We start from the raw sequence: 23,632 nt of genomic DNA, 5'->3' as shown, positions 1-23,632 counted from the left end.
GAGAGAGAGAGAGAGAGAGAGAGAGAGAATTTAGATTAGGTTCTCTTGGTGCTCTTCTCAATGGCATGTTGTGGCTTTGAATTCATATTATTCTACTCTGGCCTCTCAAATGCAGGGAAATGTCTGTATTCCCACAGATTTGGCTTAGCCTTGACCATCATACTTACTGGCCATACATACATATTGGCTGTCATACTTACTGTAAACATGTTTGGTTCAGTCTAGCATTAGTAACTGGAGACCTAGAAATAATACCAATCTCTTCTTCGTCTTGTAGGTGAATAACCAAAGGTAGGGAAGTAGGTGATTACACTAGTAAATTATTAGAGGATTATGTAGCTCAGTACCCAACCATTTTGAAGATATATCAAAAAGCAATGTTCAGGAGAATTTGAAGTTCCTTTGTGCGCTGACTAGTTTAATGTCAACTTGGTACAACCTGTAGTTATCTGAGAAACTAGGATCTCAATTGAGAAATTACCTGTATAAGTAACATTTGATGTAGGAGTGGCCAGCCTATGGTGGTGGTCCAGTACTGGGGCAGTAGTTCTGTTTTCTGTAAGAAAGCAGACTGTGCAAGCCACGAGGAACAAGCCAGTAAGCAGCAGTCCTCCATGGCCTCCAGGTTCCTGCCTTGCTTGAGTTTCTGTACTGACTTCCTTTGGTGATGTGCAGTAAGGCCTAAGCAAAACAAGCCCTTTCCTCCCCACATTGCTTCATAATGTTTTGTCCCAGCAGTAATGCTCACTGAGCCACACGTGGATAACTCATCTACATAGGATCCTTGGCACAGTTGTCTCTTAGACAGCTCTTTGCTTCTATTGTCCCACTGTGCATCCAACCTATAGATTTAGAGACAGGGTCTTTTCCACATACATTATTCTTCTTAAGATTCACTTCTTGTGTCAGGAGGAATCCATCCCCCTTGTTTCACTGGCAGGAAGGAAAGAAACTGTTACTACAGTTCCCCTCTGTCCTCCAGAGGCATGCCTTGAGACACGTGTGTCCTTCCTTAAGCAGAAATTAAATCAATCAATAAATAGTATAAAAATAAAACTATTCATTCCACTGTTACTGATTTTTTTATTTCACTGGCAGCTCCCAACCTGCTTCACAGTTACATAATCAATATTTATTACTTTGTAAAATGATTAGTTGAACCTTGCCAATTACATTGATAGCAAAATTCTATCGGTTAAACATTATACATAACTCATAATCCTTTTTTAAAAAAATTAGCACCAGGGCTAGCATAACAGTAATAAAACAGCAGAGAAATTGAAGAGCAGACCTGTTTAGCTAGAAGTTACTTGAGTGAGGCCTATTATGGGAAATCACAGATCACCTTCTTCATATTAGACTTAGGTACAGGCCTGTGAGCTTGGGTTTTGTAGCAGCAAAGGATGCCCTGTGCTCTAAAAAGACTACATTTCCTGGGTTGTGGACAGGGGTCATTGTCCTTCACAATCTGCCACACTCACCAGCATTTGGCAGCCTGATGGGGCCCTTCTACTTAATTAAAAAAATAAATAAATTAAGAGCTAGATTGGGAGCTGTGCATGAGTTCTCAGTTGGATGGCATAAGGGAAAGTGAAGCTTGGAAGAAGCCACTCTACAAGTTGTGTTAGGTACGAAGGCCAGACAAGAAGAAAGGCTATGCCACTTCCTTGAAAGCCAGTCACCTGAGCTTCACAGAGTGTTGCAGGGACATTCAAAGGAAAAACTCATTCTCTGTTCTTTCTCACCCCAAATTTCTCCCTTTCTCTTCTCTCCGGACCTTCTTTTGCTTGTTTGTCTGTTTTTTCATCTGAGAAGATGGCACAGTTGTAAGCATAACCACTTCATGTATTTATTTGTGTACTATTGGGGTTTGTTTGGTTTTTTTTAAAGATGTTTATTATTTGGATATCAAATGCAAGGTAGTAGACATTAGAGAAAACAGTGAGCTAACACGAGAAGGGTCTTGTCCCTTGGAAAGCAGGGACAATTGTTACTCATCAAATAAACATTGCCAGGTGTGTTCAAGGTCAGCATGATCTACATAGCCAGCTCCAGGCCAGTCAGAGAAAGATAGTGAGACGCTATCCAAACAAACACACATATACACCCACACATGCATGCTCACATACCAAACCAAAATAAGCAAAGCCAAACAAAACAAGAACAAAAAAGTTAAAACTGACAACAATAACTACAAACAAAACAACACCCCGGAAATGTGCCTTTACAAACTGAGAATTATGCTCCAAAAGAAAGTCCTCCTTTTGGTAGATAGATACATAAGGTATGAGAAGGGATATGACACCATTAAAAGCAACACAGACCTGCCAAGGCAATGCTTGCAAGCAAGCTCTCATAGGCATTGAATAGCAGAAGTAAGATATTCACAGACAGCAGTGAAGGAGGAAGGGGTGGGTATTATCAACTAGAAAGAAAAACAGCCGCAAATGTCCTGTGAAAGAAGGAATTCTGGTGTCTAAAATTGGGCTTAGCCAGCCAAAATAGTGTTAAAAAAATACCTACACTTAATGAGCTTGGTCTAGATTACACAAATTATAAACTTAGCAGAAAAAAAAAACAAAAAACAAAAAACAACAACAACAACAAAACGCCTACGTGGTGCTGGAGAGATAGCTCAACCATAAAGTGTGCTGGCTGTTCTTCCAGAGGACCCAGGTTTAATTCCCAGCATTCACACAGTAGCGGACAACTGCCTGCATCTACAGCTCCAAGGAATCTCCTGCCCTCTACTGGTCTCTTTAGTTACTGCAAACACATGGTGAGCACGTGTGCCCATAAAACATTAATACACATAAAAATAAATGAACCTCAAAACTGTTAAAAATGTACAAATAACCAAGAACATCACAATTAACTAGACTTTACAACTCAATGAGCTTCTATATAATAGGAGAAGGCATTCAGAAAGAAGCTTTAGAAATTGACATTAAATTTTACATAATTGGTATCAAATATATTTTACGCACAGATCCACCATAAAAAACAAGCAATAATCAATGGCAGAAGTAGAACTAGAAACACAGATTTATATTCTTCTCCATAACTCATGTTCACTGCCCACTGGGTCCTTCCTCATTCCTTTACATTTAGTCTTCAATTTTTTCATGCTATATTGTACCCACATGTACATTTGCTGTGCATAATTCTGTAGAAAAGAAGATATGGTGCAGGAATGAGGAAATGGGAAAATCAAATCTGCATTTAAAATATTGTATATTGATTTCAATACATTCTCTCTACATATTTTATATATTTGTGAAAATAAAAGAATGATGTGTATGCCCACACACATATATTAGAAAAGTATAGTTGCTCACAAAAATAATAAAATTGGATGTAAGTATGTAAGTATATGCATGTGTGTGTATGCTTGCCTGTGTGTGTGTGTGTGTGTGTGTGTGTGTGTGTATGTATTTATGTGTTGGTCAGGTGTCCTATTGTTGTCTCCTTTGAGTCACAAGGTTCTGGAACTATATTACTCTTTCCCTTTGGTACCATCATTTCAGCCAAACACCCCAGGAAGTAATAACATGGCTCTCTGTGTGGCTGAATGAATGGATACTTCTAAAGGTTGCTTACATTACCTCTAGGCATGATACGCAATAACATCCAATAACATTCCTTACAACCATCTCTCCTGGTGTTAATGTGTCACAACGTTAACTTATGGTGTGGCTTATAAACTCTATATGTGGTGCCTCAGAAAAATAAATATCTCTTCTCATTATGTAATAAGTATTGGTACCTTTAATACTCTTCTGAGAATAATCATCCCTCCTTAAGCACATTCGATTATCATTGATGAATTAGTGAATTCCTTATTAACATCTTAATTATACACTCGTATTTCAGTTATGTCTACTTGCATCATAAGACCTCAACTCAAATTTCCACTATTCAATCCAACACTCACTGTCTCCCATCAATAAGAAATAAAATAATGACAACCAAAAGCAGAAATTCCATCATTTTTGTTGTTAGTGATTTAGCTGGTGACTTTGAAAGTTTGATATTTAATAATGTTTCTAAGAGCTCTGGAAGCCTTCATGTTTCTGCATGCTTCACTGCAAGCTTTTGTGAAATTTCATTCCTTCTAAAATGAGAAGGAAACCCAAGTCTACCTCCTTACTCCAAGAGCTAAATCTTGATAAACCCAAAGGATGTACCCAGTCAGCTTAAGGCAACTCACACTAACACCCCCACAGCCTTTATTTCTTCATGCCTTGCCTCCACAGTTTGGAGAAATGATGCTTACTTTTAATGTTCATATTGTGAATAATTAAGACCCACTATAATCAAAAAGTTGTAGAGAAAGCCATGGCGTCCAAGGAATAAATTACATCTTATTCATAAGACTAGACAATAGAATTGTTCATATAGAGACTGGACACAGTGATTTATAAACCTAATGATTCAAAACTCTTATTTACATGACCCCAAAAATATGCTTGATAGAAGACTAGAGAAAATGTTACTTTTTTTTTACCTGCATTCCATCTGATGGGTAGCCAAGTGAGTTTGGGAAGACTGACGTGTGCACAGAAGGCAGAGTTCTGGAGTCTAACTATGCATCTCTGAGAACTACACTCTAGGTCTTGGAGTGTTGACATGGGCTTGAAACGAGATGCAAGGAATAACTTTCAAACAGAATGAGCAGCTTGCAAGTTAAGGTAGAAAAAATATGGTAAATAATTCCTTAAAGAACTCAATGCTTTTTTGTACTCAGTGTATAAAACGTTTTATTAAGCCCTGAGGGGTCAGGTAAAACTCTTAGAAACACATTTATTCACATTTTTAGAAACTGACACCTATGCACCTTTTTTGTTTGTATCTGAGGCCAGTAGAGCCAGTCCATCTAAGACCTAAGTCATAGACATGGTCGAAGCCCCTTCCTATAGACATAATCGTGTTTACTCATCAGTGTTAAACAGCATGATGTTAGTGCACAGTTGGTGTACTGGTTTTCTAGGTCAACCCTGAGAAAATTATTTTTGACTTACTTGAGTGGGAACATAGGGACCTTATTGGAAGACACAGGTGGCTCACATAAGTAAAGTCAAAATGAAAAGTTTAGAATAGGCAGAAACCAGAACTGCTGTAGGAGGAAGTGATGAGTATGCCCAGCCTTGGACCAAGGGATGACTAGGAGACGGGCTTGCCAGTCACAAGCAGACAGCACCACGGGCTTAGAGGAAGGGATAGCAGATCTACCTAAGTGTCCTAGATTGTTGTCACCACTAGAAAATCTGGTGGCTGGAAATTTCTCTTACAGTGATTTTATCATTTCTTGAACTTTTTTTTCTAGCATACTATTGTAGATTTTCAGCTCATAATACTAATCTTCAGGAAGAGTACATGTCCAAATGAAAATCAATTAAGGTCCAGTATAGGTGTATTTTTATTCTGTTGTCACTGGTTTCTCTCTCTTTCTCTCTCTCTCTCTCTCTCTCTCTCTCTCTCTCTCTCTCTCTCTCTCTCTCCCTCTCTCTTTCTCCCACTCACTCCATTTCTCCCTTTCTCTCCCTTTCCCCATCCCTCTCCTCCTTACCCCATCTCTCTCTTTTCCCCCTCTCCCTCTCCTCCCTCTTGCTCCCTCCTCAATCTCTCTCTCCTTCTCCCTCCCCTCCTTTTCCCTCTCCCTCTCACCCCATGTCTCCCTCTCTTCCCCCATCCCTCTCCATCCAACTCCTTCTCCCTCTTCTTCTCCCTCTTCTTCTCCCCTTCCCTCCTCAATCTCTCTCTCTCTCTCTCTCTCTCTCTCTCTCTCTCTCTCTCTCTCTCTTGGAAATACATCCAAATCACATGAAAGTTGACTTTAAAATTCTAATACCACAACCCTAGATCTCTTAGCTAAGGTATCAAAATACCTAGGCAGGAAGAAAGTAAACCTTTCAACAGCTATTTACTGGTTATTCTACTGTTTTTCTTTTCCTCGTCCCCAAATTGAGAATTGTTGCTACACTTTTTCTATAAGTCTAATTCTATATATTATTTATGACATTTGGCATTCATTGATGGGATATTCCATTTCCTTATAAAAAGAATGCTATAATTTCATAATTTCAGGCTTCCCTGCCAGAAGAATAGAGTTGCTCTCATTGATACTAAATTTTCTGTGCCCAGAAGTATGCTAAATGACCATCTGCCAAAGAGAGATTTTTGTATGAAAATGAAAGAGTGATGTTTCTCCTCCCACTGAGAGCTAGTATCTGTGGATGATGTGATGAGAGGTTATAGTTAGCCATGGGGATTATAGATACACAATGAGCGTGCAACAGTGAGGATTTCACCAAATATCCTAGTATGTAAGTTCATACTGTTAGTTCATATTCTTGACAAAAGAATATAAAAGGCAAATAAATCCATGACGGAATGGGTGATGGATGACACACAGCTTCCCGAATGCTGCACTCTCTAGTGACACTTCCACTCTACTTTCCTAAGACGTCAGAGAGGATAGCTATTTTGAGATTTCAGATGTAACTTGATATTGGAATTTTAAAGTCCTGGCCTGCCCTTCCATTCAACACATTAAGCATAGAGTCTCCCTGCCATAATGGTTATCAAACACAAGGTTAATCTGTAGATCAATAGATTTATTTAATGGCCACAGAGGAAATTTGTAATTTTCAAAATGTTTTTTATAGCTATTCCTTTCTTGAGATGGATGAGTCAGTCCTTTTGTCTCAGTGGTCAACTTCCTGGCATGCTGAGGAACGAGCAAAACCAACCTAGATGGCAGGTTTGACAAGGTCGCACACTGGGGACTTCTCATGATAGAGGAGTAGTTAAGGAGTGAAGGAAACCACGTTTATTGCCAAATATAAGGACAGATATCATATCCAGCTAATAGTGAAGATGATAAGATCATACCACTTGGTGCCTAGAACTTGATCCAGGAGCTAGAGTGACAAGAACTGCCAGCAGCATTGTTGAAATGAGGAATGAAGAGACTGTTCCGGCTTTGATGTCAGCACTGATGCGCTGTAGATTCCATGTATTTCCTAGACCACATGGCATAGTTAGGGTAGAGAACCTTATAGGCTTCAAATGTAACTTACATGTTAGATATCAGAGGAGCTGCTAAGGAACACAGAGGCCAGAGAGTGGGAGACCAACCAGACAGGAATCTTTAATTAATGCTCAGTGACATGGCAACATGTTCCAGCCTGAAGATGTTTTTGAAAATTATTGGTTAGAATATAGAATACTTTAACAATACGATTAATCTCTTTTTGGTATGGAGGGGTATTTTGTCATAGCCATTCTCTTTAATGACTACATGCTCTTACCCAATATCTTTTCTTTGTTTGTTTATTTACATAACATAGAATTGACTCTCCTTAGATTTGCTAAAGCCCATTACATAGTACCCATTAAAGGCCAGCTCTGTTATTTCAGTGTCGGTCCCGGCCCCACATACACACACATACACTTGGTTCAGCATCCCTATCCTTAGTCTGAGTGTGCCACATCTGACTGTTCATCTTCCTTTGGTGCAGTAGAGGACAGCAGATTGGTAAGAGGTCACAGAGACGGTAATGAGAGTTAGTCAACCAGCTGCTGTGTTGGCTGAGTGGTGACACTGTCCTCCCTTTCACCCTGCTTTAATGCATCCGCCTGCCTCTAAGTAGGGATTGCACACCATTCCACCCCGTTCCTGAGTTCTGTCTCGCTAACTGTCTTGAGTCAGACATTTTGTTAATGTTCTCTGTGCACCCACAGCTTAAATTTATAACACTGCTGAGATCTTGAAGTTCTTCTATTTAGCCCATTAGCAGAGAGATGGAGATGAGATCTACGATGAAGAGACAAATAAATGATGGAAATCTACACAATTTCAGAGCCACTGAGTATTATATCTTCTTCCCAGTATCTCATTTAATTGCCCAGGCCCTCCTGTGAGTTAGGAACCATCATGTATTTTATAGGTAACAAAACAGAATCTTGGAACTTAATATCTTTTCCACAATCAAAAGAAATCCCTTTAATCCCTAGTTTTCCTTAGCAAAGAGAACATTTCTATGGGAATGTGTTACATAATGCAGCTTTACTTGGGTTTGTGAAACATTGTCAAAGTTAGATAAACAATGATGTCAGATGTCAAAATACCACAGACTGCTTTTCAAAGCTATTCTGCGTGCATGCTGTTTCCTTCGACAGGGAGGGAGTCACATTTATGCTGCGCTTGTTTTCCTGAACAGGCACCCAGAACTAATTATTATTAGAAGAAATGTGGCTTTCACTCACGCATTGATGTGATTTTGGAAAACATTTCTGAGTTATACAAATTCAACTTGTAAAAAGATTTCAGTTTTCCAACCAGCCTTTCAGCTTTGTCATAGTATATTACCATGAATTAGCCATGTTTGACTAACACATGTCAAAGTCTAATCTTTTTAAAGTCAGTTTTAATTACCTGGAAATTTGAGTTTACATAGGACAGTTTGGGTGAGATGAATAGATATAGATATAGATAAATGGATACAGATATAGAGATGAGATAGAAATAGATAGATATAGATATATAGATATCTTTACTTCATCTGTCAACATCTTCTGTCTATCTATCTATCTATTTTCAGTAAAAATTTGAGATAAAAATGATCTTATGAGCATTATCTCACTAAAGACATTGAACATAAACCCAATTTCCAATTGTTTTGTATTCTCATTGAATAGTCTGCTAATATAAATGTAAAGTGCTTGAGGACAATGGTCCTTGTTGTGCATCCATATAGTTGTTTGAGTAATAGCATAAGCGTCAGAGGAAAGGGAAGAGGAGAAGGGGGAGGAGGAGGAGGAGGAGGAGGAGGAGAAGGAGCAGGAAGAGGAAGAGGAGGAGGAGGAGGAGGAAAAGTAGAAGAATAGAAAACAGCAACAGCAGCAGCAAAAAGAAGACCCTTGGTCTGACCAAGCCATGTGCAGCTGTATGCCCATAACTTGTGCCTATGCCCCACCCCCACAAATTCCATACGCTAAAGATTAACTCAGTGTTGAGAGAGATCCATAGGGAAGGAGGGGTCACAGAGAAGACCTGAAAGGTTATTTGCTAAGTCTGCTCCCCCAAAGACAGGGCCCATACTTTAAAGATCCCCGTAAACATGGGAGAGGAGGTAGCAAAGGGGAAGCAAAAGAGGAAGTGGACACTGGCCAGGGTGAGAATAGCCCTAGAGAAGATGGATGTGCCCAAATGGGCCAGACACACAGAGAAACGGTGCTGGAGATGCTGAGGGAAGTCAGCAGCGTCTTTGACTTTAGAGTTTGACTTAGAATGTTATCAAGTTTTGTTTTAAGAGAAACAAGGAGCTAGATGTAGGAAGACAGGTTCAGTGATAGGGTGCTTGACTCGCAATTGCAAGACCCTGCATTTGGCCCCAAGATAAAAATTAGAAAGGAAAAGAATGTCTGCATGTCTTCAATTTTCTGTAAATTGAAGTTTCAGATTAGTGTCCTTTTTATTTATTTAATTTATTTTATTTGTGTGCGTCTTTCAAATTTAATGAGTACTTTCTATGAAATGTACAGAATTTTAACTTTAATCAGTGCTTAAATTCGGAAGTTTCACTACCAGTGAATGAGGTTTGGGAGGAGGAGTACAGGGCATAGAAACCATTGCCCTTTTCAAATAATTCACGACTGCTCTAATTATGTGTCAGATATGAAAGTTGAGGTATTGTGACCTTCAAGCTAACAAAAGGCCTTTTCAAGGAAGCCACTTCATGTACGTTAATAAATTGAACAATGCCTCTTCATTGCTAAATTATGTATGTCTGTTTTTTGTCATGCGTATGAGCAAACTAGGAGATGTTTCACCATTCAGATATTAAAGAAGATGCCGGAAAGACTTATGGGTATTCAGATTTCAATTCATAGTTTTAAAAATAGTAATCTAAAGATTTCTGATTATTTGCTATTCCCACACACCTGAAAGTGAACTTTGGATTTTAGCAACAAGAGCTACAAGGTGTATATTCTCTAATGGGCAAAAGGCAAGTCTTTAAGAAACTCTTTTATGGGGAAAAGCATTAATAGAGACAATGAAATATTTTGGGTACATCAGAAAACCATACCATGGGCTAGTGAGGTGACTTAGAGAGTAAGGCATCTATCACCAAACCTTAAAATGGGAGATCTGTCCCTTCATGCATATGGTGGAAGGAGAAAACAGACATCCATACATTGTCTTCTGACTTCCTCAAGTACATCACAGTACTGGCTTTCCTGCATCGTGTGCCTACCCTCCCCCAAACTAAAAATATTTATCAAAGAAAAAATATTGTTTTTCTTTTTATAAATTAACATAGTGTTAGCAGTAAGAATTTTAGGTAAGATGTGGTTCAAAGGAAGGGAAACGAATTCCACACCCTTTCTCCAAGCTATGTTATAAAGAATTTGTAAACACCAGGCTTAGGTAATGGCTATTATGGTAATCATTTAAAAGAACAGTGGAAGATTGTATGAGTTTCAAAACCAGGAGTATAAAACAGATTTAGGCGTCACTAATATTTGAATTAAATTGGTTGTCAGAATGTCAGATATTGTTCATTAAGTTACAGTTGAAAGGCAAAGAACAGGAAATGCTATTTAATTATCTTGTTTTTGTCCAGCTTGGGAAACCCAGCACATTTGATGTTGAATAAAACATGAATAAGATACAGCTATGCTTAATGCAACTTAAGTGTGCATAATAGACCTCTGGGAAATAATAAAACAATTACAATCCTAAAATACACCACAATCAAAGGAGATTCCAAGAACCTATTAGCATGCGATCCATAGATAAACTTTATCTAATCCCCTAAGAATATCTTATTATGGGTTAGATGTTGATATCAAGAGACTGTGTAAAGCTTACTGATCCATTCATCAGCATCTTCTCTGTATGTTGACTCCCCAAGTCCCCCTTTTGTTATTATTTTAATAGTTTCCTGAAGTAGATATCTGTGATATTTATAAATATGCTGCCTGATATTCCATTTTTGGTGAATGTGTAAATGCTTTTCCTAGCTCACGAGAGAAAAACGTTTCTATATATCCTCAGTGATCAGGACTAACTTTCATTGTCTTAAATTGTATTTAAGGTGGCGAACCTTGCTTGTTCCATGTCAACCAATGAAGATGGGATTAAAATCGTCCGAATAGCAGCCAATCACCTGGAGACCCTGTGTCCACAGGTAGGGTATCTAAATCAATGTCTTGCTCCTATACACTTATGCTGGGGTCTTCATACCCAGTTGAGATGTATTAGAATATTTGTTATAAACAGGGTACTGAACTGTTCTCAGATTGTGGCCTATTTACCACAGAGGTAGTTGTTGCTGTTGTTTGCAATGATTCTGGAGACTTGGGTTAAACATCTTTCAGCTGTCTGAACTGTTGAAAATGGGCACATTCAAGCCTCATAATTAACCTTAAGATCTGAGCCCTGCTGCTAAATCCCTTTCACCTCCACTTAAGAAACAAGGAAAAGGAGGCTTATTCTGTAAGATTGCTAAAGAAAGAAACAGTTCTGCACTTTAAATCTTAAAATATAAGATGAAAGGATATTATTTAGTAAAAGGCATTTATTTTATAGATGTGAAAATTTTATACTAGAAAAAAACATCATACGGATGGTTATTTTAAACCAGAAGTTCTTTTTGTCAGCAAAACAAGAGGCTGAAAAACCTTTAATAAAATGCACAGAAAACCTCTGTGCAAGGTTTTACTATTACACACCATGTAATGTGTTTATTTTGATAAGGGTTATTGCTTTATAAATTTAGTTGGTAGTTCATGGTGGAAGCAGTGACCTGTAATCTCAACACTCCCATGCCTGAGGGTCAGAAGTGTGAGGCCACTGACCTGGCTATAGAGAAAGACGATATCTGAGCAAAACCAAACCCTTACCGACCCAACCAAGCAACCAAAGTAAATATGACTTGTCAAAAACATTTTCTTGGCAACTGTTTGGCGATTTCCTAATATCTGATGAACAGTATAATTTTAGGGAATTATTTTAGATCATTGGTTTCCTTGAAGTATGGAGTCAGAATACAGAATACATGTTAGGGCATTATTAAATTTTATTAAATTTTAAACACGCTTTAAAAGCCAGAAAATGCTGTGCATATGCAGTTGTATACAGATCACAAATGTTATGAGGAGAACACATTAATGCTTGATTTGCCTCCCTGACAATTTTATTTCCAATGCTATTGAGGGAAAAGTCAAGGTGTCCGTTTCTTTGGAATTAATGTCAATTAGTGAGCGAAGCCTGGCTAGAGAGCCTGCAGCAGTGATCTTCCAACTCATAATCAATTTCCTATGGCAGCTTGTGGGGAAGGCAATATGGCAGCAAGATCTCTAAAGTTGTTGCATTGAACCCACTGGACATCCATCTGCTGCCCACATGGGTTCTCGTCTCTACATTGTGGCCAACATTTGATGCTTTTACTTTTCAGAGTGTCCTTTCAGTGTAATTGCTATTAAGTAAGTTATTGGATTTAAATGTCTATTTCCTGATCATTGAAAAGACTATGGTTTCCCCACACATTTGAACAGTTGACATTGTAATCTTGTTCCTTGTCCAGATCCTTTGCTCAATTTCAAGGGAGGGAAGGTTTTAAAATTAACGTTCTTGGGTTATTTTCTTACATGAAAACAATGTGTTAAGGTCACACAACCACCGCATAATCAATGTCCACTCCAATACGTCCTGGCTTCCTAGATCCCATTCTCACCTGCATTGTTATCTCTTCCTCTTTTACCTTCCTCTTGAGTCTTATTTATTAGTCTCACATGTGTATGAATGGGTGTAATTTTATCCTCTGGGCCATGAGCAATCTATTAGGGACAATCACAGAAGAAACTTTTCCTTCTTCAAGAGCTATCATCCACCAAAGATCCTCAGTTAGAGACGGGGCCTCGTGAGCCCTACCCTACCCATATTAGGATATTGACTGACTCCATCTTGTGAAGGCCATATGCGGGCAACCCCAGCTGCAGTGGCTTCCTGAATGTACTGGCACTGTAAGGTCCAGAAGACATGGTTTTTCAGAAGTCCTTGCCATGTGCAGGCAGTTAGCATCTTTATACTGCTGGTCTGGTCCTTCAAAGTTCCTTGAGTCTTTAGTGGGAAGGGGGCAGGGGGATGATCTCAATTTCACAAATTGTGCCATCATCCACTGCTTGAGAAACATCTCCAGGGACGGGTAAAGAATATAACAAGTCATGGTATTACTTTTTTTTAGAGGGGAACCTTGATAACATATCCCTTTCTTTGTAGAATTTTAAAATTAGAATATGTCTATGGTATTGTATCTCATAGTAATGCTTTCATATAAGTATGTTTTGCATGTTGACCCAATTACCAATGGTTTTCTATGCTCTTTTCTTTATTTCTTTCCTATTTCTATTGGTCTCCTTAATTTCCCCAGACTGTTTCACTTCTTCTTTTTGTATTATATGTATACATTGTTTTATGTCTCAACAGAGAATTTATAGTCCCCAAATGAAACAAAACATACAATGTTTGCTCTTAGTTTGACTTAACACTCTCAATATGACACTATTCAATTGAGTTCATTATCTGCAAATAACATCTTCTTTATACCTCTGTAAGATTCATTGTGTATTTTTATGCACACATATAGGCATGCAATTCTACATATGCATGTATGTATTTACAAATAAGATGGTTATTTTTATTTTTTCTTTCATATAAATTTCAGAAACAACTCAAAATGTCAAGGAAATCATGTGGTAATTTACAAAACATATGTAAAAATACTTGAGATTTATTTTGCAGTAAAATTAAGGTATCAAATCTTTGTATCAACCATCATGTTTTATAAAATAGATACATAAAAATATATATAGTGTTGTATATGTTATGTAACACATGTATATGTTTATATAACACACATTCTTTTTAATCATATTTCTATATCTTCTCTAGATTCTTTAAATTTATATCATTTATTTTAAAATTCCACAATTTAAAAAAACATTCTACATGCTGATGGCCTCAAAGATTCATTTTAGGCCAATCATGCCTTTTCTGAAAGTGTAGACTTTCATAACTTGAATTTATGTAGGCCTCTTTTCTTTGTCCAAAACGGGATTCCACATATCCATCCATTACTGCTTTATATGCTGTTTAATGTTTACTTAGTTCAGGTGACAATATAGCCATTTGTTTGCTTCAGTGAAGAGATTTTGTGTAGTGGGAAATATTTATGTAGCAAACCTTGACTATATATTTGGAGAGAAAAGTCTAATATTTTCTTTCCTATATTGAGTGGAAAGGTAACATCTAAGGCTGTTCAAAAAAACTTACTCAGCATATAAGGGAATGGTAAATTAGCATGAAGGCCATTTCATATTTATAAAGACTAGAGACCCCCTTGTTACCAAGTTATGAAAGTTTGTTTAATATAAGGTACCTTATTGTTTGAAAAGGGCACTCTTTATTACATTGGTTATATCTGATTAATGTAAATATGCTAGTGAAATGCTGATTAAAGTTGATATGATAATCACTGCTAAGACAGTGGCTAATTGAAGCAGTCACCTATTCTTTACCCCATGTGAGTGATTTATTAATAACTTGACTAAAATTATGGATTATCTTAGACAAGTCATGCTGTGTAGGGTTAATAGGCCTGGAGCTTGTTATGCAAACCCCACTGGTCCTGAAGTTGCAACAGTCATGCTGTTTCTGCTTTTTAGGTTGGGATTGCAGCTAAATGGCACCGTATTTAGCCTGGATTAGTTAGCTTAAATTTTTTAATTAAAAATAAGTGGACAAAGGAATTGTATTAATGAAACCTAGTATTTTCCAAAATCTTTTACACTCCAGATTGTTAATTAAAATTATTTATGAAATACAATGTATATCAATATTAAACCACAAGTACCAGATTCTGAAAACAGGTTGGAATGGAATCAACAGGCTTTGGAACACAGTCCAGGAGTGGAGTCATGTAAGAATTCTGTATGAAAGTTCCAAGAAAACAAGACAAGATTCTTGTGATCTCAGTCTCTTTAAAACACTGAATTGTTCTTAAAATATGTTTTCATGCATCTCTCAAGTGTGGTGGACAGGAATGATATTATTTCAGCTGTTGTTATTCACATGCCTCTACAGAAAAACATGTCTCTGCCACATGTGGCTCGTCCTTGAGATTGAACACCTTACTCGTGAGATTCTTAACCCTCAGAGTACAAATTGTCTGATGCTCAGAATAAAGTTGGCTATGGGATAAGATTTTTAGTCCACTCCATTTTTTGGCCCTACTTTCCCAGATTCATACTGCAAACTAGAGCAGGAAACAGACAGGAACTAGGGAAATCTGCCTGAAAAAAAGTACTTAGTAGTTATTTCACAATGAATCAATAGCTTGTGAGAAAAGGACCCCAATCTTCTCTGCACCTTGAATTGAGTTTTAGAATATTTTGTCATTTTATGTATATCTGTATTGTGACAGCATATGTATCTGTACAGCATACACATGCTTGGGACCAAAAGAAAATGTTGGAGTAAGTTCTGGAGCTACAGCCTTAGAGGGCTACAAACTGTCATGTATGTCCTTGGAATAGAACCTGGGTCCTTGAGTGAGCAATACGTTCTCTTCAACTACTGAGTCATTTCTGAAGTACTTTAAACTGATTCTTCAAACTAAATATTATATATTTTCATAATCCTTTTGCCATCTGAAATTTTGGATTAGTATTCCTGGAGTATAGTCTTGTGTGTGTGTGTGTGTGTGTGTGTGTGTGTGTGTATACATTTGTGTGTACTGTTAATAACATTGTACTCTGACAATATTTACTAGAATACAAAAGTCACATATATCTTTTGAAGATTAACACAACTCTCAGCTATTCATGAAAAAATATATGCATTTTGTACATATGTGTGTTTGTGTGTTTGTATATGGTAAATAAAATGTATGAGTAAAACTTAAGGCAAAATATTTCATAATTGCTAAACCTAGACCCAAACTAAATGTCTATTATCACAGAATAAAAGCTGTTTGAGAAGTTAGTTAGTTTACCTGGAGATTGCTTTTGCATCTGTCTTGACGGTCTTCTATCCAAAAGAGAGATAAAATATGTAACTGGCTCTAGAGGGGGTTAGGGTAAACTCTTAAATGAGAGGAGCTGACAGCCTGACACTCTGTTCCTTTTTGCTAAGTCTTGTTAAGTTCACCTTGGGCTCAGCATATTAAGCCGTTTTGTTTTCCACTGTACACAAAGTCTACACTTTTACAGGTGGCTTGCTTTAAAGGAAGAGTGTCACCAGCAGCCTATTTAGCAGAAAGTGTCTAAAATAGTGACATGTCTTGAGACTGAGACGTACGAAGACCCCATGAAAGCAACAGAAAAGAAAATCAGCCAAGATAGCATAAGCATCAGGAACTCGTGTTCACTGCCATCGACTCTTCAAAGCACTCTAAAGTGAGAGAGAGTTTCTGACAGGTCCCGAAGGGCACAGCTACAGCCTATGAGCACAGTCTAGGAGACCCAGTTTAATTCAACGTAGAGACAAAACTGGTAACAGTGCTGTTCTGACTTATGTTTAACTAAAGATGAAGGGTTTGGAACATCTCAATGTCATAGATACCACAGACATTTGACTAAGGTAGATGACACTTGCCCATGTGACCATGCAGAATACACCTAGAATACACCTACAGCCTAGAGGACTCCCAGTACCCATTTCTGAGACCCTCTAAAGGACATCTTTCATATAGAAAAATAAGAATGTACTCTGGACGACAAGAATGTCAAGATAGTATAAATGTTTGACCAGTTTATACCTAAATTAGTGTAAAGGTTAAAAAGGAAAATTATCAGTAGGTTTCAAGGGTTCAGCGTTTAGAAAAATTCATTATTAGTTTTTAAAGTTGTGTGTAGGTGTATGTGTATGTGTGTGTGTATGTGTGTGTGTGAGAGAGAGAGAGAGAGAGAGAAAGAGAGAGAGACAGAGACAGAGATACAGAGACAGAGAGACAGAGAGACAGAGAGACAGAGACAGAGACAGAGAGAGACCTGAGGAGGCATAGAGAGAATGCCAATTCTCTAGAGTTGGAGTTGGGTAGGCACTGATAACTGAACTTGTGTCTTCTACAAGGGTGGTATGCACTCTTTTAGCCAGTGAGAAATCTCTCCAGACCCTAATAATTGTATGTGTTTAACAACTGACTTGGATATGGCACAAGGCTGAAAGAGATAGAATTCAGGGTTCTAAAATACTCCATCATTTGGAGTAATGTTTAATAGCAGGAGTTAAATAAGTACAAACATGAAGCCAGGGACCATAGCACAACCCATTGCAGAAGTAGGAAACAGAAATGTTACTCATCATAAAACCTACAGCATCAGGAGATGGTTTTCATCAGGGGATGAAAAGGGCATTTGATAGGCAGTTTGTTGCATCCTAATCATGAGTTCGTGAAAGCATTTTCATGGTCTAATCTGAGTGAAATTAGGTTGGTATAATTGTTGACAGAGTAAAATTTATTCATCGATTTGATTATGAATTTCTGTATTATTTTTCCTTGTCAAGAATATGTATCTTTGGAATTAATATACTATAAAATAATCCTTAATATTTCTACTTCATTATTTGCAAGAGAAAAATTCCAACTCTGTATAAACTCTTTCCTTCTCTCCTCTTTTTGTTTATAACCTATATTTAGGTTGAAAAAGTCAAAAATTAAGTTTTGATCTTAGGTGACTCAACGTATATTTTGTTAGTTGTATAATAATTGCACTATTTCATCCCTTTAAAAATGTTATGATGCTTAACTTGTAAAATGAAATCAATTTTATTTCCTAGATTCTGGGTTGCCTATATCTAGATTGCTATTCTTGATTTCTAGTTTAAACACAATAAAGAGGAATTGTTTTATGACACAGTGAACTATTTCCTCATGCTTGTCATGTTTAAGTGAATGTCAATCACACTTCGCCTCATCAAAGACATGTAAGAAAAAAATTGTCATTTGGGGCTAGAGGTGTGACACTAGATGGTCTTAAGTGTTACCTCTATGAATGAGATTCTTTAATTTAGAAAAAAAATCATGAAACACTAGGATATTTTCCTTACGGAGAATAGACTCAATCAGGCAGCTGCTCACAAGTGCTTAACTTTTGCAAATCTAATCATGTTTTACAATCTTGGTCTAATTTCAATCATACCTAGCACAGCATTTCTGTTTCTCCATCTGTCCGCCTTATGAAATTGTACCCAATGACTCAACATACCTACAGAGGCTGCAGGAGGCTGCGAATATATTTCAGTGATGTGGTTGGGCACAAGAGGCAATGTTTTACAAGCAGCTTTTGAGAACTATAAAAACACTTTGCCAAAGGTTTTGGATTATGGTAAGAAGGGGAGAAAGTTGTTTTATACATAGAATCTTGGAGAAAAAAACAAAGTATTTGAGAGAGGGTGTTCACTGAAAGATTGTATATTTATATGTGGGAAATACAAGATCTGTGAGGGTTAGGATTTTGTCTTGATAAACCTTGAATCTAATGCCAGTTAAATTGTTGGGAGCAATGCCCTTGAAACCCTCTATTATTAATGTTATTATTATGGTTAGAATTAAGTATGACTGGGTTCATGGAAAATCCCCAGCCAGCTGCAGAAGACTAATACAAATGTGGTGGTTAAGATGAATAATCATATGATAACATCTGACGTTAAGATACCCAATATGATCACCTGTATCCTTTCTGAAAAACCAATATCCTGCTGACTAATTGATATGACAAACCTGTGAACTTTCTGACATCCTTTCAACATCAGCCGATTCCCTGACCACACAAATATTGTGTCCTTGGCCTGTGTAAATGTTTCACACTTCCCCCCTTACTCTGTTAGCCTTGTTGTGGTATAAATTCGGCCTAAAATTGTCACCTTGATCAGACTCTTGTCTTGGCGTCCTTCTTCCTGTCTCTTGTCCCCCATTCTCTTCCATGTATACTCAGCACCCCTCGTTGACATTAAATAGTAGGTAACTAAAATATATTGCATTTTTCTCTCTGTTTCTGTTTCTCTTTCCCTCTTTCTCTTTCTGTCTCTCTCTTTTTCTTCCTTCCTTTCTTCCTTCCCTTTTTCCTTGCTTTTCTTGTTGTATATATGTGGAAACAGTGGACAATTTTCTGGTACCAACTTTCCCTTTCCACCATGTGCGTTCTGGGGTTTGAGCTGAGGCTACTCACCTAGGCTGGGAGAGGCTCTACCTGAAGAGCCACCTAACCAGCCCCATGTAGTGCAGGCTTAGTGCATGTATATTGACTGGATGGTCCCGTTTCAGCACACTGCTTTATGTTATCACTACTGTGCTAAATAGGCTTGTGAAGTGACTGCTGCAGTGTACCAACCTTTTCCATCCCCCTTCATTCTCTGCGTGTTACAAAATTCCATTTTCTAATCAAAGTGATAGAAAGTCCCAGTATGACACATCATCTGCTGAGGTGCCAGTCATGGGAAATGATTGGCGTTATCTCTCTCTGAGTAGACAGGATAACTTTGTTGCAGGACGTAATTCTGATAGGTTGTGATGTGTGAACTATATAGCACATGCTTCAGTTGAAGCATTGGTCTAATAAAATGGAAACAAAATGTGTTGAGTTCTTTGTTTTTTGTTTGTTTTGTTTTGTTTTTCTGTTTGCTTGTGATCAAACACCAGGGAACCTGAAAATTTTAAGCACCCAGTTTTCTAAATGTTGTGCATTAGGGAGAGCAAATCATTGTCTATTCATCTTTGAGAGCTGATGGTGGGAATTTTGCTTGTGCTCAAATATTGGGTCCATAAAAATCCGTGTGAAACAAGTTCCTTCTTCAATAGTCCCAGGTTGTGCCCAGTGTCTTAGCCAGGATTTCTATTCCTGCACTATCATCATGACCAAGAACCAAGTTGGGGAGGAAAGGGTTTATTCAGCTTACACTTCCACATTGCTGTTCATCACCAAAGGAAGTCAGGACTGGAACTCAAGCAGGTCAGGGAGCAGGAGCTGATGCAGAGGCCATAGATGGATGTTTCTTACTGGCTTGCTTCCTCTGGCTTGCTCAGCTTGCTTTCTTATAGAACCCAAGACCACCAGCCCAGGGATGGCACCACCCACAATGGGCTAGGTTCTCCTCCTTGATCACTAATTGAGAAAATGCCTTACGCTGCATATCATGAAGGCATTTCCACAACTGAGGCTCCTTTACTTGACACATGAAACTAGCCAGTACACCCAGGAAAGCAATCACGAGACTTTTACAGTTTATTTTCTCTTCGGAAAATGGAATGAAATACTTCAAAATTTTGGCAATAGTCATTTGACCCAATTGGAAGGCTAAAAAGAAACACTTTTATTTTAAAACCATTTGTAATTAAATGGTTGATCACTATAACTAATAAGGTGATTTGCGATTGCAAATTAACGATGGTTCTTTTTCAGTGATGTCATGAAGTTTGAGTGGAGAAAGAAAGTACCAGTGTGTAGCTGTGAGGATATTGACCTCGCAAGTCTGGATATAATGACTGTCTCTAGGCTGCTGACTATATGTGCCTTCTTCTGGATGCACAGTGATAACTCCCTTCTCCCTGCTCTGAGGAATACTGCTTTCAGAAAATACATATTAGATTTCTGGGAGCCTCCACGACACTGGAATAAGCTAGAGTCAGGGAGCAGGTCTTCAGGACCTACTAGGGAAGCTCTGAGGAGTAAGTCTTCAAGTCTGAAGGAGACTCTTAGGAAATGTCTCTTGGAATAATAAACAGAAACTGTGCCCAAAACTTCAAATGGGAAAAAGTTTGTTGAAGACTCAAAACAAAACAAAACAAACAAACAAAGAAACCAAACCAAATACAAAACAACAACAAAACCAAAATAATCTACATTATGATTTAACATGGAGGTCAAGACAATAATTGTAGAGTTAGCTATGAATCATAGAATAAACCCTTTGAATTATAAAAGTAAGTGTAGTTGAAACAATAATATTGTTGTAAGTACCAGTAGTGTGTAAAGGATGTTATCCTTTATGTGTTAGCAAATGTAAAGGCATTCTAGTCACCTAGGGAAAGTTTATTATAGGACGTTCATCATAGGAAGAGTGTATTGAGCACAAAGTAGTATTTCAGAGAGATAGGTTGAAATGACATAGAAGTTGTAGAGTGATTCACATTGGGGAGAGTCACAGAAAAGTGACATTTTCTATAGGTCTTAAAAGATAAGTAAGAGTTAGACATTTGAGAAAATATAAAAAGACCATTCTAGGCAGAGGAAATGGAAATTTATAACAGCAAATGACAAATACGAGCAGTTGGATTTATCTAAGTTGCATTATTTTTTAGCATGAAAGCTCTTGACATTTTAGGTGTAATTTTTATATGAAATTGTCACAGTTGTGAGGAGTGCCATATCATGAAATTCACCATATAAATTCAAAAAGATATCTATGACTAGCCCAGTGTTTGAAATTGTTAAAGTGCATATTTTTATTTATTATTATTATTATTATTATTATTATTATTAGTAGTAGTAGTAGTAGTAATTTTATTGTATATAAATCTATATGCTGTAGGAAAAGAATATGAACAAATACCATGTCACGGGTGTAAAAATCACAAGGTAATTTTATCGAATCAATCTTCTTCTTTCCCCAAGGTTTCTAGGGACGGAACTCCAGTTGTCAGGATTTGTCTTGCTGGGCCTTCTCACTGTCTCCACGCACTGTCCTTATCATAAGCAACATCATCTCCACATACTTCCAAGTAACTTCAGAAATCAAATCAAACTGAGAAAGACTATGAGGACTCAAACAGTGGCTCTTAGTAATGAGTGAGGATTTGGTTTAATGGATTTTGCCCGTAAGCCTGGGTTGGTACCACTGTGCTGTTTGGCAATTACTCTGCAAACTGTGTCATCTGAATAGAGAAAAATAGAAACCATAATAGTTGAGATATTACTGACAGTTATGTATTAAAATCAGGATCTGGATCAGGGATGGTAAGAGTAAAATTTTATGATAAAGAAAAATTTTAAATGGGCTATGTAAACTGAACAGTATCTAAAATAATTTTAAATTATTGAGAGAATGATTGTGGGAATACAATGGTCCTATTAGAAGAAATTGGAAATAAAATGAAGGAATAGTTTCTATGAAACACAACATCACAGAATACACATGTAAACACACACACACACACACACACACACACACACACACACACACTCACACAGTGAATTCCTGACATTGTTACTATGGCAATGCTGTAAGAACTTAAGATACCAAAACCAGATGTGGTACTTGCTCTAAAAGAGATGCCAGTAGAAAACATAAATGTGTGGAAATTGCAAAAGATCTAAAACTAAAAGGAACAAAGGCATGATGTGATTAAGACAATTCGTCTCAAATGAGCATGTTAGTAGCCAAGGACAGAACTGCTTCAGCACCACAGACAGCAATCTCTGCCATTGCATAGTGGGATGCTAAAATCAGAATGTGTCTAGCTTCATCCTAAAAAGTGAGCAATTATCAAGTGAACTCAGGCTCATGAGACTGAGAAGTAGTATCAGTTATTGAGAAAATTTACTAAGGAAATTCAATAAACTGATTTCTGAGTGATTAAAACATGCTCTTAAATATACAAACGTGTGTGTGTGTGTGTGTGTGTGTGAGAGAGAGAGAGAGAGAGAGAGAGAGAGAGAGAGAGAGAGAGAGAAAGAATGAGAGGGGAAGGGAGAAGGAGGAGAAGGAGAGAGAGAGAGAGAGAGAGAGAGAGAGAGAGAGAGAGAAGAGGAGAGAAGGGGGGAGAGGGAGCTGGAGCTGGAGACAGAAGAGTGGAGGAGAGAGAAGAGGGAAGAAGAGGGGCAAGAGGGAAAGGAGGGAGGAGAAAAGAAAGAGAGGAGAATGGAGAAAAAGGAGAGGAATGATGGACTTCTTTGAATGGCTGAATAAATTTATTTTTAATTTTAATTGTAATTTTATTATTTAAAAACCTTTTAAATTTAAATATACATTTTTTCATATTCTTTTCTTCCCCCGAGTCCCTCCAGATCCTCTTTTCCTCCCTACTCACTGACTATACCAGAGATATTGGAAAGTAGGGGTGAAGGCTCTATGTAGACACCAGCTTGACAGGCTGATGTTCAATGTGTTGTTTATACATTGTCTTCAGCAATAAGGTTTTACATTATTTGTGGAGAACAAACTATAGTCTTGGCCACAGTCTGGGTTTAGAACTGGTACTGGAAGCTTTGTACTTGGTGACAAGAAATGATCAGTAGGAACAATTTCTCCCCCATTATTTACCAATTACATTTAGATCACCTTCGTATATGTATTTTTTTTGGAAATTTCTATTGTATTAAGTTCCCATACCACCCCTCAAATGTCTATTAATTCTACTGACTCTATATTTTCTTCCACAACTCAAGTCCACTCCCCACTTGATACTCCAATTCTAGACCCCTCATATATTCATAAAAATCTATTCTAATTCTAATTCCCTTTAATAATAGGCTCTACCCATCTGCTCTAGTCTCTTACTCTGTACCCATCCTGTGTGCCTTTATGGACTGTAGCTTGATTATCATTGGCTTAAAAGCTCAT

General features: G+C 37.6%; 1 protein-coding gene across 3 annotated transcripts in view; it reads left to right on the top strand.

The window, feature by feature from the left end:
• Ctnna3 (catenin alpha 3) overlaps positions 1-23,632 on the top strand; it is a 1,520,222-nt gene that overhangs the window by 934,794 nt on the left and 561,796 nt on the right. For all 3 annotated transcript variants that reach the window (NM_001426985.1, XM_087597777.1, XM_087597778.1), the window contains 1 exon segment: positions 11,106-11,198. In NM_001426985.1, the coding sequence (NP_001413914.1) occupies positions 11,106-11,198 (93 nt within the window).

This window comes from Rattus norvegicus, chromosome 20 (assembly GCF_021556685.1).
Source record: "Rattus norvegicus strain SHRSP/BbbUtx chromosome 20, alternate assembly SHRSP_T2T, whole genome shotgun sequence".
Classification (NCBI taxonomy): Eukaryota; Metazoa; Chordata; class Mammalia; order Rodentia; family Muridae; genus Rattus; species Rattus norvegicus.
Note: the sequence above shows the minus strand (reverse complement) of the source record. Positions and strands in the feature narration are given on the sequence as shown.